Genomic DNA, 15538 nt, shown 5'->3' with positions numbered 1-15538 from the left:
TTACTACTCCTGCCCAGAAACTAGAATATGCATATAATTAGTAGATTTGGATAGAAAACACTCTAAAGTTTCTACAACTGTTTGAATGGTATCTGTGAGTATAACAGAACTCATATGGCAGGCCAAAACCTGAGAAGATTCCATACAGGAAGTGCCCTGTCTGACAATTTGTTGTCCTTCTGTTGCATCTCTATCAAAAATACAGCATCTGTGCTGTAACATGACCTTTTCTAAGGCTTCCATTGACTCTCTAAAGCCGCCAGAAAGGGGAATGGGGAGTCTGCTGTCTCTGGGCAAAGAACAGCAGCAGAATTTGTAAGTGGTCAGCCTGGGGACAGTGAGACTGAGATGCGCATTTACAAGACTACTCCATTTCTTTCTTTCAGCCTTTGAATGAATACAACGTTGCCCGGTTGGAATATTATCGCTATTTTACGAGTAAAATCGCATAAAAATTGATTTTAAACAGCGTTTGACATGCTTCTAAGTACGGTAATGGAATATTTTCCATTTTTTTGCCACGAAATGCGCTCGCGCGTCACGGTTTGGATAGTTACCTGAACGCATGAACAAAACGGCGGTATTTGGATATAACTATTATTTGGAACCAAAACAACATTTGTTGTTGAAGTAGAAGTCCTGGGAGTGCATTCTGATGAAGAACAGCAAAGGAAATCCAATTTTTCTAATATTAATTCTGAGTTTAGGTTGTCCCAAACTTGGTGGGTGTCAAATTAGCTAGCCGTGATGGCCGAGCTATGTACTCAGAATATTGCAAAATGTGCTTTCGCCGAAAAGCTATTTTAAAATCTGACACAGCGATTGCATAAAGGAGTTCTGTATCTATAATCCTTAAAATAATTGTTATGTATTTTGTCAACAGTTATCGTGAGTAATTTTGTAAATTCACCGGAAGTTTTCGGTGGGTATGCTAGTTCTGAACGTCACATGCTAATGTACAAAGCTGTTTTTTGATATAAATATGAACTTGATTGAACAAAACATGCATGTATTGTATAACATAATGTCCTAGGAGTGTCATCTGATGAAGATCATCAAAGGTTAGTGCTGCATTTAGCTGTATTTTGGGTATTTGTGATGCATGCTAGTTGCTTGGAAATGGCTGTGTGGTTTTTTGTGTCTATGTATTCTCCTAACATAATCTAATGTTTTGCTTTCGCTGTAAAGCCTTTTGGAAATCGGACAACGTGGTTCGATTCAGGAGAAGTGTATCTATAAAATGGTGTAAAATAGTCCTATGTTTGAGAACTTTGAATTATGACATTTTGTGGTTTTAAATTTGGCGCTCTGATTTGTCACTGGCTGTTGAATAGTGTGGGACGATTTCGTCCCACCTCCCCTAGTGAGGTTAATTATAAACATCGTTTGACATGTTTCGACAAACTTTACCGGTACTTTTAGGATGTATTCGTCTGCATGTTTTGACCGCCTTTGAGCCAGTGGATTACTGAACAAAACGCCCCAACAAAACGGAGTTTTTGGGATATAAAGAGGGACTTTATCAAACAAAACAAACATTTATTGTGTAGCTGGGACTCTTGTGACTGCAACCATATGAAGATCTTTAAAGGTAAGTGATTAATTTTATCGCTATTTCTGACTTTTGTAATTCGTTTACTTGGTTGTAAAATGTTTGTGTGCTTTTGTAAGCGGGGCGCTGTCCTCAGATAATCGCATGGTATGCTTCGCCGTAAAGCCTTTTAAAAATCGGACAAAGCGGCTGGATTAACAAGAAGTTAATCTTTAAGCCGATGTATAACACTTGTATTTTTTATGAATGTTTATTATGGCTATTTCTGTATTTTGAATTTGGCGCTCTGCAATTTCACCGGATGTTGTCGAGGTGGGTCGCTAGCGGAACTCCTGCGGCAGAAAGGTTAACTAAATCTTTCATACATTTGATCCTGATTTTGTAACGTTTATTGACCAAGTTGGAAAACATGTTGACATTGTGCCAGTGCGTAGATAACTAGCTAGCTATCTACATTAGTGAATGATGGGGAAATGCTAGCTAGCTTTACCACCACCCTGTGTTAGTATGTTTTAGTAACTAAAATAGTTATTGCTTTGAGTCTGAAATTAGGTATTTAATATGAATCTTTGTCAAATCCTTTAAAGAAAAGTCCAACTGAAAAATGTTATCCTGTCTCCTTATGTCTCCTGGTTAGTCTATTGTCTGAAGAGGTTGTTACATTGTAACTACAAAGTCATTAAAATGTCACTACACTTTACATTAAGTACACTGTAAATACTTGTAACAACATTGCAAATACAGAGTTGGTTGTTAAATAATTTTACATTGTAAGTACAAAATTACACATGGCCATCATATTTATTTATAATGTTAATCATGGAAAGAATGCAGCCAGCTACATTTCCTAATGTTTTGGTTGAAGTTAATCTTGCATTTTACCCTACACCAAGAAAAGTACTGGAGAAAATTACAATAGTTACTCATCAGTCAGAGAGTTGTCTGCTGATAGAATGCCAGTTTGTGAATTCTCATCCAAGTTGAGAAGTGCAACTGAAGCACAAAATGAGTCTGACGTCGAGCAGAAATTACAATAAGAAGCATTTTAGATCTGCGTTTTGAACAACACAGAATTCTGCGTTAACGTGACCCCTGCTGTCTGCAAAGGTTGTTACATTGTAACTAAATAGTAATTATAAAGGGTATACCTTACTGGGTTTCACTTTACATTAAGTTGCTTGCTCCTAGGTAGGTACATGATAATTACAAGTGTATCCTATGTAACTACATTGTTCTTACATTACACTTGATTCAGTATAGCCCTTGATCCAGGTCATAACATAGAAATAAACTAATTTAATATGACCAGTAGTTAATGACAGGGTGTGGCTTGTTACAATTGTTGTTACCAGGTCCTAGCCTATTTATCAAAACTGGTATTACATGATAGTTGGTGTTACATGATGATTCAATGATAGTGGCACCTTGTAGTTACATGTAACAAGGTCATACACTGAGTGTTCAAAACATTAAGAACACATTCCTAAGTTGGAGTTGCACCCCTTTTTCCCTCAGAACAGCCTTCATTTGTCAGGGCATGGACTACAAGGTGTCGAAAGCGTTCCACAGGGATGCTGGCCCATGTTGACACCTATGCTTTCCACAGTTGTGTCAAGTTGGCTGGATGTCCTTTGGGTGTTGGACCATTCTTGATACACAAGGGAAACTGTTGAGCGTGAAAACCCCAGCAGCGTTGCAGTTCTTGACACACTCAAACCGGGGGGGCCTGGCACCTACAACCATACCCAGTTCAAAGGCACTTAAATATTTAGTCATGCCCATTCACCCTCCGAATGGCACACACACACTCAATGACTCAATTGTCTCAAGGCTTAAAAATCCTTCCTGTCTCCTCCCTTTCATCTATACTGATTGAAGTGGATTTAAAAGGAGACATCAATAAGTCTATATCATGGAAAGAACAGGTGTTCCTAATGTTTTGTACTTTCAGTGTATTTTCAAATGTGTAATTACAAAAAAATTGTTACATAGTGGAACTAGAGAATGTGTAATAACATCAGTAGTTACACATTTGGAATAACCTTCAGCAAGTGAACCTTGTTCCAATTGTGTAATAACTGATTCCGCAACAACCCTATTACCATGTAATTATATAGTAAAACCTATGTAACTACTATGTTCTTAACAGTTATTACTGTGTTAGTTACATACATAGTTACATACAATATGGGCAACTTAATGTAAAGTGTTACCAAAAGGAGTAATGTAGAATGTAGAGATAAATAGAGATAGATAGGAAGACGGGTAAGGGAAAGACATAAGGGTGGGAGGAAAGGAAAGAGAGGAAGAGAGCGAGAAAGAAAGGTGCTATAATAGAGAGAGAAAGAGAGCTACACTGGAAGACGAGTAAGGTACAGAAAGAGAGATAGAGGCGAGAAGAAAAAAGAGAAACTGACAAAAGTCTTGCCCAAGAAAGTAAGAGATAGAGTGAGAAGAAAAGAGAAGCAGAAAAACTGAAAGGTAAGTAGCCCTGTTCGAGGAAGATAGCGAGAGAAAGTGGGAGGTAGACGAAGAGTGAGATTGGCAGAGGAGGAAAGATAAAGGCAAGCGAAAACGAAAAAGAAGCATAGATTTCAAAGCATTTATAAAGCCTTTATATGCATGACATAAAGAGTTAAAAAGCCCTACATATGTTTATATCCTCTTTTATACATGTTTTTATGTAGCGTTATGCAACATGGACTTAAAAAATGTGAACTCCCACGCTAATCATTCAAAATGTAACAAGTACTTTGGGTGTCAGGGAAAATGTATGGAGTAAAACATACATTCTTTTCTTTAGGAAATGATGTGACCAAATTTTTGGGGATTTGATTTGTTTTGAATGTAGTGAAGTAAAAGTAGTCAAAAAAATAAATAGTTAAGTACAGATACCACCAAAAACTACCTAAGTAGTACTTTCAAGTATTTTTACCTAAGTACTTTACACCACTGGTAATATATACATGTACAGTGATTCCTCAATTAAAAGTTTTGAGCTTATGCCGCAACGTTTGTGGTAGATGGTGGCAGATTGTGATAAATTTCGTCATTCTGTCATTGCACCACACTATCACAAGGGGGAGTTAGAACACTGATCTATCGGTAGTCTGAACTGTGGCACAAATTTACTATATTTTCACAAATTAAGGGAGGTGTGAATGTTTCAGTCGAGAGACTCTCTTCTCTGGCACTAGAGTCCTGCGTCAAGCCCCCAAAACAATTGTTGGCAGAGTTAAGAGAGAACTTGGGTAAATACAATGGTGCAATTACACTTGACAAATAGGCAAGGTGGGCTTTTGTTTTCTCTCCTTCTAAAAACATACAAAAATAATTGTAAATAACAAACTGGCTTTATTTACCACAATGTAAAAGAGTGATAGCCCCTCTATATAAAGTGAGTTTCTGAAACACGGAGTCCTTTGCTGATGTGAAGAAGAAACTGAATGAAAGAGAGTTCAGCGAGGATAGGGAGGGGGAAATGGTTGCCCATATTTTCAAAACCTGAGCTACTTCATTTATTTATGAAAGGCAATTCAATATTTTTGTTTAGGCTTTGCATATTTAGTGGGCTATTTCATAGCGTAAAGCTATATTTGTCAGCATAAAGCTGAGTCTCACTCATTCGTGCCTTTGGACCAAAATGAATGACTACCAACATGAGTTCTAATAGTTAGTTTTTTGTTGTTGTTTTTTCCCCCCAATTTCAATCTTGTCTCATCACTGGAAATCCCCAACGGGCTAGGGAGATGAAGGTTGAGTCCCGTGTCCTCCGAAACATGACCCGCCAAACTGCGTTTCTTAACACCAGCCGGCTTAACCCGGAAGCCAGCTGCACCAATGTGTCGGAGGAAACACCATTCACCTGATGACCGAGGTCAGCCTGCAGGCACCCGGCCCGCCACAAGGAGACGCAAGAGCGCGATAAGCCAAGAAAAGCCTCCCTGGCCAAACCCTCCCCTAACCCGGACAACGCTGGGCCAATTGCGCGCCTCCCTATGGGACTCCCGAACACGACTGGTTGTGAAACAGCCCTGGATCAAACGCGGGTCTGTAGTGACGCCTCTAGCTCTGCGATTCAGTGCCTTAGACCACTGCGCCACTGGGGAGGCCCCTGTTCTAATAGTCTTTAATAAAGAAATGTTTTGACCAAGTTAATCTGCTCATGTGTGTGTTCGATTATTTGTGACATTGTAAACGAAATAAATCAAATAAATCATATTCATGATGAATAATCACATGCGTGTTGCAAGCTTGTCATTTTTACTTATACATTTTTTTGTACAATTTTATTTGATATTTTTAGACAATAGAAAACATACACATACAAACGGAAACTACATCACACCGCCACATGGCCTCAAACTGCACCATTTGTTTCTCTCCGTCGCCCTCACGCACTTTCAACATTTGGATAATAAAGCATTTAAAGGCTGACATTGGTTGATTTTCTGTTTTTAACCTCTATGGGCTAGGTGGGATGCAAGCGTCCCACCCGTGGTGCACTCCATCAACAGCAGGTGCATTTCAAGAGCGGCAAATTTGAATCCAAATAAATGTCAAAATTCAAATTTTTCAAACATACAACTATTTTACACCCTTTGAAAGATAAACATCTCCTTAATCTAACCACGTTTTACGATTTCAAAAAGGTTTTACGGCGAAAGCATAAATTTAGAGTATGTTAGGACAGTACATTTACAAGAGTTGTGTGTAATGTTGTGCCAATTCAAAGACAGGCGTCACCAAAACCATAAAATCAGCTAAAATTATGCACTAACCTTTTACAATCTCCAACAGATGACACTCCTAGGACATTGTGTTAGACAATGCATGCATTTTTAGTTCTATCAAGTTCATATTTATATCCAAAAACAGCGTTTTACTGTGGCGTTGATGTTCAGGAAATCGTTTCCCTCCAATAACCGGCATTCAAGTCAGCACCACAAATTAAATAATTAAAATTAGAAAACATTGGTAAAATATTATATTGTCATTTAAAGAATTATAGATTTACATCTCTTGAACGCAATCAACTTGCCAGATTTAAAAATAACCTTACTGGGAAATCACACTTTGCAATAATCTGAGCACTGCGCCCAGAAAAATACGCGTTGCGATACAGACTAGCCGCCATGTTGGGGAGATCTAAAATCGAAAATACTATGTAAATAATCCATTACCTTTGATTCTCTTCATCAGATGTCACTTCCAGGTATCACAGGTCCATAACGAATGTAGTTTTGTTCAAAAAAGCTCATCATTTATGTCCAAAAATCTCCGTCTTGTTAGCACATGATCTAAGCCTGCCGGACTTCACTTCATGAACGAGGGGAAAAAATATATTTACGTTCGTTCAAACATGTCAAACGTTGTATAGCATAAATCATTAGGGCCTTTTTTAACCAGAACATGAATAATATTCAAGGTGGACGAATGCATTCTCTTTTATAATGTATTGGAACGAGGGTACCCAACATGAACTCGCGCGCCAGGTGTCTAATGGGCCATCATCGTTCCATGGCTCTTGTTCGGTCAGATCTCCCTCCAGAAGACTCAAAACACTTTGTAAAGGCTGGTGACATCTAGTGGAAGCAATAGGAAGTGCCAAAATATTCCTCAGCCCCTGTGTTTTTCAATGGGATAGGTTTAAAGGTAATACAACACATCAGGTATCCACTTCCTGTCAGAAAATGTGTCAGGGTTTTGCCTGCCAAATGAGTTCTGTTATACTCACAGACACCATTCAAACAGTTTTAGAAACTTTAGGGTGTTTTCTATCCATATATAATAAGTATATGCATATTCTAGTTACTGGGTAGGATTAGTAACCAGATTAAATCGGGTACATTTTTTTATCCAGCCGTGCAAATACTGCCCCCTAGCCCTAACAGGTTATTAAGTATACGTTTTTTCAAGATGATTGACAAGAAAAGTATTGTCCAACCCATAGGGTATCTCACTGCACCCTTATATGCCATGTCTTGAAGACGGATTAAAAGTTAATTTCCATTGTAATACTTCTGATAGACAAATTTATAACTCCACCAGTAACTTTTAGACTTCATAACATTCCCAGAAGGCATGGATTATTATAACCTAAAGAAAAATAAACCTGGTCGTCTAATTTAATTTACTGCAGGCCTAAGACCTTTATGTTTAAACTTCTTAGTTATAGGGGGCAGTATTCGGAAGTTTGGATGACTGAGGTGCCCAAAGTAAACTGCCTGTTACTCAGGCCCAGAAGCTAGGATATGCATACACATGGTAGTATTGGATAGAAAACACTCTAAAGTTTCTAAAACTGTTACAATAATGTATGTGAGTATAACAGAACTTATTTGGCAGGCAAAACACCAAGGACAATCCATCCAGGATTTTTTGTTGTTGTTGAGGTCATTGGATTTTCCAATGTTTTCTATGGGGCAGCCGAATTATTAAGACCCAGATTGCAGTTCCTATGGCTTCCACTAGATGTCAACAGTCTTTAGAAATTGTTCAATGTTTTGTTTTTTGAAAAATGAAAAAGTAGTCGTATTCTTTCTAAGTGTCACTCAGGTGGACTCTAGTCTTTTGGTGCGCATGAATGAGAGAGCGCTCCATGTATTTTTTTCTCCGGTATTGGAAACAGTTTATTCCATCTTAAATTTGATTGATTATTTACATTTTAGGGTACATGAGGTTGGATTAGAAATGTTGTTTGAAATATTTGGACCGAGTTTACAGGTAACTTATTAGATCCATTGTAGGCATGTTGGGTGAGTTGGAACGGGTTTATTTCTGAATCAAACACGCCAAATAAACTGAAATTTTTGAGATATAAAGAATGACTTTATCGAACAAAACAACCATTCATTGTGTAACTGAGACCTTTGGGAGTGCAAAAAGATGAAGATCTTCAAAGGTAAGCGATTTATTTTATTGCTATTTCTGACTTTCTTGATGCATCTGTTTGGTTGGAAAATGTTTTTCATGCTTTTGTATGCGGGGCGCTGTCCTCAGATAATCGCATGGTATGCTTTCGCCGTAAAGCCTTTTTGAAATCTGACAAAGCGGCTGGATTAACAAGAAGTTCAACTTTAAGCCGATGTATAACACTTGTATTTTTTTATGAATGTTTATTATGACTATTTCTGTATTTAGAATTTTGTCGCTCTGCAATTTCACTGGATGTTGTCGAGGTGGGTCGCTAGCGGAACGCCTGCGCCAGAATGGTTAAACTTCTGAATGAATGATTATATAGATCGAAGCCACCTCTTATTGAGTTCCAAGAGCCAATCCGGTAACCATAAAATAATTTACATTTATTTAGCCTAATGTTTTTTTTTGACTACAGACAGAAGGCTATCTTTCCTGCCTTAATTATGCTGAAAAGAAACCATGCCATGAATTAAGATCAGATATATATTTTTGCAATGCGGCGCATTGATAACTGAAATAGTTTTTTTTACCTTTATTTAACTAGGAAAGTCAGTTAAGAACAAATTCTTACTTACAATGACGGCCTAGGAACAGTGGGTTAACTGCCTTGTTCAGGGGCGGAATGACAGATGTTTACCTTGTCAGCTCGGGGATTAGCTCTAGCAACCTTTTGGTTACTAGCCCAATGCTCAAACCACTAGGCTACCTGCCACCCCGGTTTAAAGAGCATTCTAATCTTAGACAACAAATAAATATAGTAAAACAATAACTTCAAACACAGTCCATTCATCACTGGATTTCTTCAAAATGCTGTGCAGGAAAAGGATATCATCCACCGTGCCTGGTCGCAGGCTCGAAGCTGGCTTCTCTATGAAATCACACATCCATCTGAAGGTGACGCTTTATCTTTTGGAACCACACAATTACCAGGTGGACAGTTGGCCTTTTGAAGCCATATAGGAAATCAACAAGATCCACAAGTGTTCTTTCACAGTAGCTGGCCTTATGTTATCTGCAGTTTTGAACTGCACTGTCCCACTCTGTGGTGGATAGCATCAACTCTTCATTTATGTAATGGGCTGTAAGGCATAAGTGTCCTATTTTTCAAAATCGTCAGTCCACATGTCAAGTGTAATTGCGCCATTGTATTTACCCAAGTTCTCTCTAAACTCCGGGACCATCCATCAGCTGATTTTTTTTGCTTGATGCAGGAGTCTAATGCGATGGGATAGAGACTGACTGAAACATTCACATCGTCATTAATTTACAAAAGGATCGTCTAATAGCTCGGTTAGGTGTGGAAAAATCCCCCAATTTGTGCCACAGTTTAGACTACCGATAGACGGTCAGTCGGAGTTGAGTCCAATCGTAAAGTGTAGCATAAAGGCCAAAAAAGGGCAAACTTGCAATGTATTCAATGCTTAAGTACTCTAAAATTGTACATTTCTAACTCAATATCAGAGACCAGATTTGCCCTAACGAAAAATGCATAAACCCCTACAAATATATGAATTTATTATAATCCACAGAATAATTCAAACAAAATTAGCTGTAGCGAGAGGAGAGACTGCATACTAAAGACAATCAGAAAGAATGTCTTTAACCCTGCATTAAAATATTACTTATTTGAACGAAAGCCAGGAATGAGTGAATCACTCAGCCCTATGCTGTTCCTGTTTCTGTTGCCTGTTTGATTCTATGATCACCAAGCCTCATGCAACCGCAAAATGTTGGATAAAGCAATTTCACAAATCTGGCAGTTTTTAAGCTTTGCTATGTTGTGTTAATTAGAACAGACTCTCTGGTATTACTTATACTTTATTTAGTATTGTTTACAGTGTTCCAAACTGGCAAATTAATTATATTGTAATCTAACAGCACCTGTTTGTCATGCAACACTATCCCTTGCACTTTTGACAATGACTTTACATGAGGCCTAATTCACATTATATGCCTAAAATACTTATATCCACTAGGCTAATAAATAATACAATTTTGCCTTTTGATTATTTAATTAACCTATATTATGTTATTTCAAGTTATCCCTTTGGAGCACATGCAAAAGTGATTTGGAGTTGTTGAACGGGAGTGACAAAATCTTTTGAATTGAATTTTGAATTTGAATGAACTGAATGATGAGGATGAAGAAGAAGAGATTGAGCTATTTAATATATGTGTTTTATTTATTACATTTACTTGTGGAATGTTACCGAATAGATAACAACAATATAAATAATAATCTGGTGGCATTGGTAGAGAGTCAGGCGGATAATGGAGTGAAAGTGCACTGTACTGTAAGTATGCAACAACGTAGCCTTTCCAATAAATTGGAATACAAAAGAAACCATTCACCCTTGATGGGCTATCAGCAGGACAATAGATTCTTGCCAAGTTTAGGGACTTTACAAGTATTTAATGGCATGTCACTTCACCTATCTCTTTGCATAGCCCACCACATGCACTGTTTTCTAACCACATCTGGATGGATTCCACAAGTAAATGTAATAAATTACTATGGGAATAAATATCACTGAATTACAGAAATATTGGAATAAAGTTGGCTAATGCAATTGAAGGCAACAAATTGTTGCTTACTGAAACACCCAAAGTCATCCAATAGTTATAATAGTATTTGAAGCAATAGCCTACCCGCATGTATTCAACTATTTCAGCACCGTTTCGCGCTGCTTTGAGACAAGCATGAAGACTGATCTTGATCAATAAATACGATTTTTATTTTCACTGAATCTCTGTTTGGGAGTTGGTTAGCCTACAATTAGGGTGTGGAAATGTTAGGATTATTTTGCTCTTCCCTCCCAGTCGCTTAGTAGCCTAGGCCTACTCCCAACCGGTCACATTGTACAGCACCATATATTCCTAACGGAAACCCTGAGGCCTAAAATGCATTTTCGTTTTTCTTGGAATAGAGAAACCATAATATAAATCAATTTAATTAAGCTACATTTCTAACAGTATAAACAGCACAACAAATACAATAATAAATTATAATCAATCCCATACAGTCTGTTCTAACAAAAAATGTACAGCCAATATTAAAAACAGTCAAATGCATTCATGAATTCAATCGCTTTAGCCGACATGTTGCGGTTTATTCATTGTTTAATTATGCAAGGCTCCCTTTTTTATTTTGTTTCATAACTAAAATGCTTGACTGTATTTAAGGACATGGATGGCTTGTATGCTGTGTGATGACATGCACAAATTAATGAATGATTGATTGATATACTGTATATTGAAGTAGGCTTTTATGCCAATAAGTAAGTTACGCTAAAACAGCGACATTCAATAACTAACATTCTAACATTCTTAGGCCTACAGCTGCATGTCATTTCAATAACTTAGCTTCTCAAAGACGCCCTCTGGTGGTCGAACTAGCATTAATGGCAGCAATGGCTGACAGTAAAATACTATTACGTCATGCACTCCCAACATGCTATACCATTCCGCAGCACCCCGCAAGCTGTGCTGCGGTATGCAATGGAGGCTGCTGAGGGGAGGATGGCTTATAATAACGGCTGAAATGGAGTCAATGGAGAGGTATCAACCATATGAAAACCATATGTTTGATACCATTCCATTAACTCCATTCCAGACATTATTATGAGTCGTCCTCCTTGATAAATGCCACATTATCACCATTCTAAGTAAAGTGATAGCATAATAAGTAAGGGGCTTTCCTACCTGAGAGGTCCCTGTTGACTCCCAGGGCCATGCCATCTCGGAGCCAGAGCACCATGCCGTGGTATCCAGGGATGGAGCAGGGCAGGGTCACTGGCTGACCCGCCACCACCACCAGGTCTGTGGGCTGCTGGGTAAACACCGCACTGGCCCCTGAAACAGAGAAAAAGGGTATAATGTCAACATAGTTTCCATATCATTTCATTTTGTACAGACACATTTAGTGATATATGCCATTAAACCACAAGAGTCTACGTCCTGTCTACTAAGCTAAATTGAATTGTTTTAAGAACATCCTACGAAGGATAATTTTTGAATTTTAAGCCCTTGAAGTATCTAAAAAATATATAAAACAAATACTTGAGGAAACGTTTGGCCTTACTACTATTAGCTCATTGAATAACCGACTCACTACATGGAACAACAGATAGTCCCCCCCCCCAAAAAGTGTTTATCTTATATCTGAGAGATATAAGAAAAATCAGTATATGGACACCCCTTCAAATGAGTGGATTTGGCTATTTCAGCCACACCCGTTGCTGGCAGGTGTATTAAATCGAGCATACAGCCATGCAGTCTCCAAAGAAAACATTGGCAGTAGAACGCCCTTACTGAAGAGCTCAATGACTTTCAACGTGGCACTGTCATAGGATGCCACCTTTCCAACAAGACCACATTTCTGCCCTGCTAGAGCTGCCCCGGTCAACTGTAAGTGCTGTTATTGTGAAGTGGAAATGTCTAGGAGCAACAACGGCTCAACCACGAAGTGGTAGGCCACACAAGCTCTCAGAACGGGACTGCTGAGTGCTGAAGCACGTCGAGCGTAAAAATCATCTGTCCTCGTATGCAACACTCACTACTGAGTTCCAAACTGCTTCTGGAAGCAACGTCAGCACAATAACTGTTCATTGGTAGTGTCAGGAAATGTTTTTCCATAGCTGAGCAGCAACACACAAGCCTAAGATGACCATGCTCAATGCCAAGTGTTGGCTGGAGTGGTGTAAAATTTACCGCCTTTGGACTCTGGATCAGTGGAAACGCGTTCTCTGGAGTGATAAATCACGCTTCATCATCTGGCAGTCCGACGGACGAATCTGGATTTGGCAGATACCAGGAGAATGCTACCTGCTCCAATGCAAAGAGCCAACTGTAACGTTTGGTGCAGGAGGAATAATGGTCTGGGGCTGATGTTCATGGTGCGCGCTAGGACCGTTAGTTCCAGTGAAGGGAAATCTTAATGCTACAGCATACAATGACATTCTAAACAATACTGTGCTTCCAACATTGTGGCAACAGTTTGGGGAATGCCCTTTCCTGATTCAGCGAGGTCAATACAGAAATGGTTTGTCGGGATCGGTGTGGAAGAACTTGATTGGCCTGCACAGAGCCCTGACCTCAACACCATTGAACACCTTTGGGATGAATTGGTTCGCCGACTGCGAGCCAGCCCTAATCGCCCAACATCAGTGCCCGACCTCGCTAATGCTCTTGTGGCTGAATGGAAGTAAGTCCCTGCAGCAATGTTCCAACTTTTAGTGGAAAGCCTTCCCAGAAGAGTGGAGGCTGTTATAGCAGAAAAGGGGAGACCAACTCCATATTAATGCCCATGATTTTGGAATGAAATGTTCGAAGAGAAGGTGTCCACATACTTTTGGTCATGTTTTGTACTTCCATAAATTGTTTCGACTGGTACCGGGGGACATTCAGATGAGTCTTGTGAGGCCGATAGGCGTCCTTTACATAAAGGGGTCATATTAGTGTGTAGCCCAAACTGTTTGTATGCTACAGACAGAAGTTGGCTGATCGGTCCTCCCGAGTGGCGCAGTGGTCTAAGGCACTGCATCGCAGTTGTAGCTGTGCCACTAGAGATCCTGGTTTGAGTCCAGCTGGCCGCTACCGGGAGACCCATGGGGCAGCGCACAATTGGCCCATCGTCGTCCGGGTTAGGGGAGGGTTTAGCCTGCTCTAGCGACTCCTGTGGCGGGCTGGGCGCATGCATGCTGACACAGTCGCCAGGTGTACAGTATTTCCTCCGACACATTGGTGTGGCTGGCTTCCGGGTTTAGCGGGCATTGTGTCAAGAAGTAGTGCGGCTTGGTTGGGTCGTGTTTTGGAGGACGCATGGCTCTCGAACTTTGTCTCTCCCGAGTCCGTACGGGAGTTGCTGCGATGAGACAAGACTGTAACTACCAATTGGATACCACCAAATTGGGAAGAAAAAGTTAAAAAAAAGTTTTTTTAATAAATTAGTTGGCAGATTGGCTGTACAGACTTCAGATGAGTCCCAAGATGCTTGTGGGGGTCAAAACGGAGAACATTGTCATGTTCATGACAGTCTCATCTTTCCCTAGAGGGGTCATAATCGTTTGTAGGCAACAAAAATTTTGTGAGAAGACCAATTGTCGGAATGTCTCATGGTCTGACAAACACCGTTCTAGCTCTGTCACCGTTCACCTTAGATGTGGAAGTATTACGTAGGTGGATGCGATGGATTGAGACGCATTCAATGCAAAAAACTGTTCTCTGTCTTAAACTGACAGATTTTATGGGGATTGTTTTATTATGCTAATTTGATTTCAGCATGTCACATACATCAACCTCAGGGGGTTAAAGCTGACGCTCTTATCCATTTTTCGTATGGGTGGCCCCAGCAAGTATCAAACCCACAACCTTGGCATTGCAGGCGCAATGCTCTGCCAACTGAGCCACGGTTGCCTGGTGAGCAACTGCGCTGCTTCCAAGGGGGTAGATGTTAGATTGATGAAGCGCTTGTTAGATATTTTTTTCCTGAGTGCAACAATGAATCCTAATACTAATGTTGCCACAGAAGCCCAGTGAAAATAAGCATACAGAAGCTATGGATGGAAGCAAGTCCGCGGACCATGCACCACTACAGAAAAGCAAAAGATAAAGCTCTAATGATGTAGCAATGAACTATTGACTTAACTGAGCTATGTTCAACAGAGAACTGGACAGAATACAAACAAACGGTAATTACCAATCATTTCTGTTAAATGGGGCAAGGAGAGGGAGAGGGAATGTAGCTGTTAGTGAAGGTATAAACAAACAAGAAATTGAACGGGCTGAACAGAGATGAAGGACAGGATGAAGAAAAACTAATCCAACAGTTGAAAGTCCTGCTGAGACGGAGGCTGTCCAAATATGGACAATTGCACAGGTGACTATGCAGTGTGTTAGTTAGATAGCTTCCATGGATGGTTGAATTAATGGGGATTGGCTCGCATAGCGAAAAAATGCACAGGATATGGTGCTGGCATTCGGCCACATCATCCCACATTCATAAATACATTTTCACATGGAAATAGTCACACTTAACTTTCATTGCCTGCCATTTATGTTGACGTA

General features: G+C 39.6%; 1 protein-coding gene across 1 annotated transcript in view; it reads right to left on the bottom strand.

The window, feature by feature from the left end:
- Positions 1–15538, bottom strand: part of kirrel3a (kirre like nephrin family adhesion molecule 3a) — a 278710-nt gene that overhangs the window by 119679 nt on the left and 143493 nt on the right. The window contains exon 2 of the mRNA XM_014197820.2: positions 12176–12325. Within this exon, the coding sequence (XP_014053295.1) occupies positions 12176–12325 (150 nt within the window). The remainder of the gene's footprint in view (positions 1–12175; positions 12326–15538) is intronic.

This window comes from Salmo salar, chromosome ssa04 (genome assembly GCF_905237065.1).
Source record: "Salmo salar chromosome ssa04, Ssal_v3.1, whole genome shotgun sequence".
Classification (NCBI taxonomy): domain Eukaryota; kingdom Metazoa; phylum Chordata; class Actinopteri; order Salmoniformes; family Salmonidae; genus Salmo; species Salmo salar.
The sequence above is the reverse complement of the archived record's forward strand: the minus strand, read 5'-3'. Positions and strand labels throughout refer to the sequence as shown.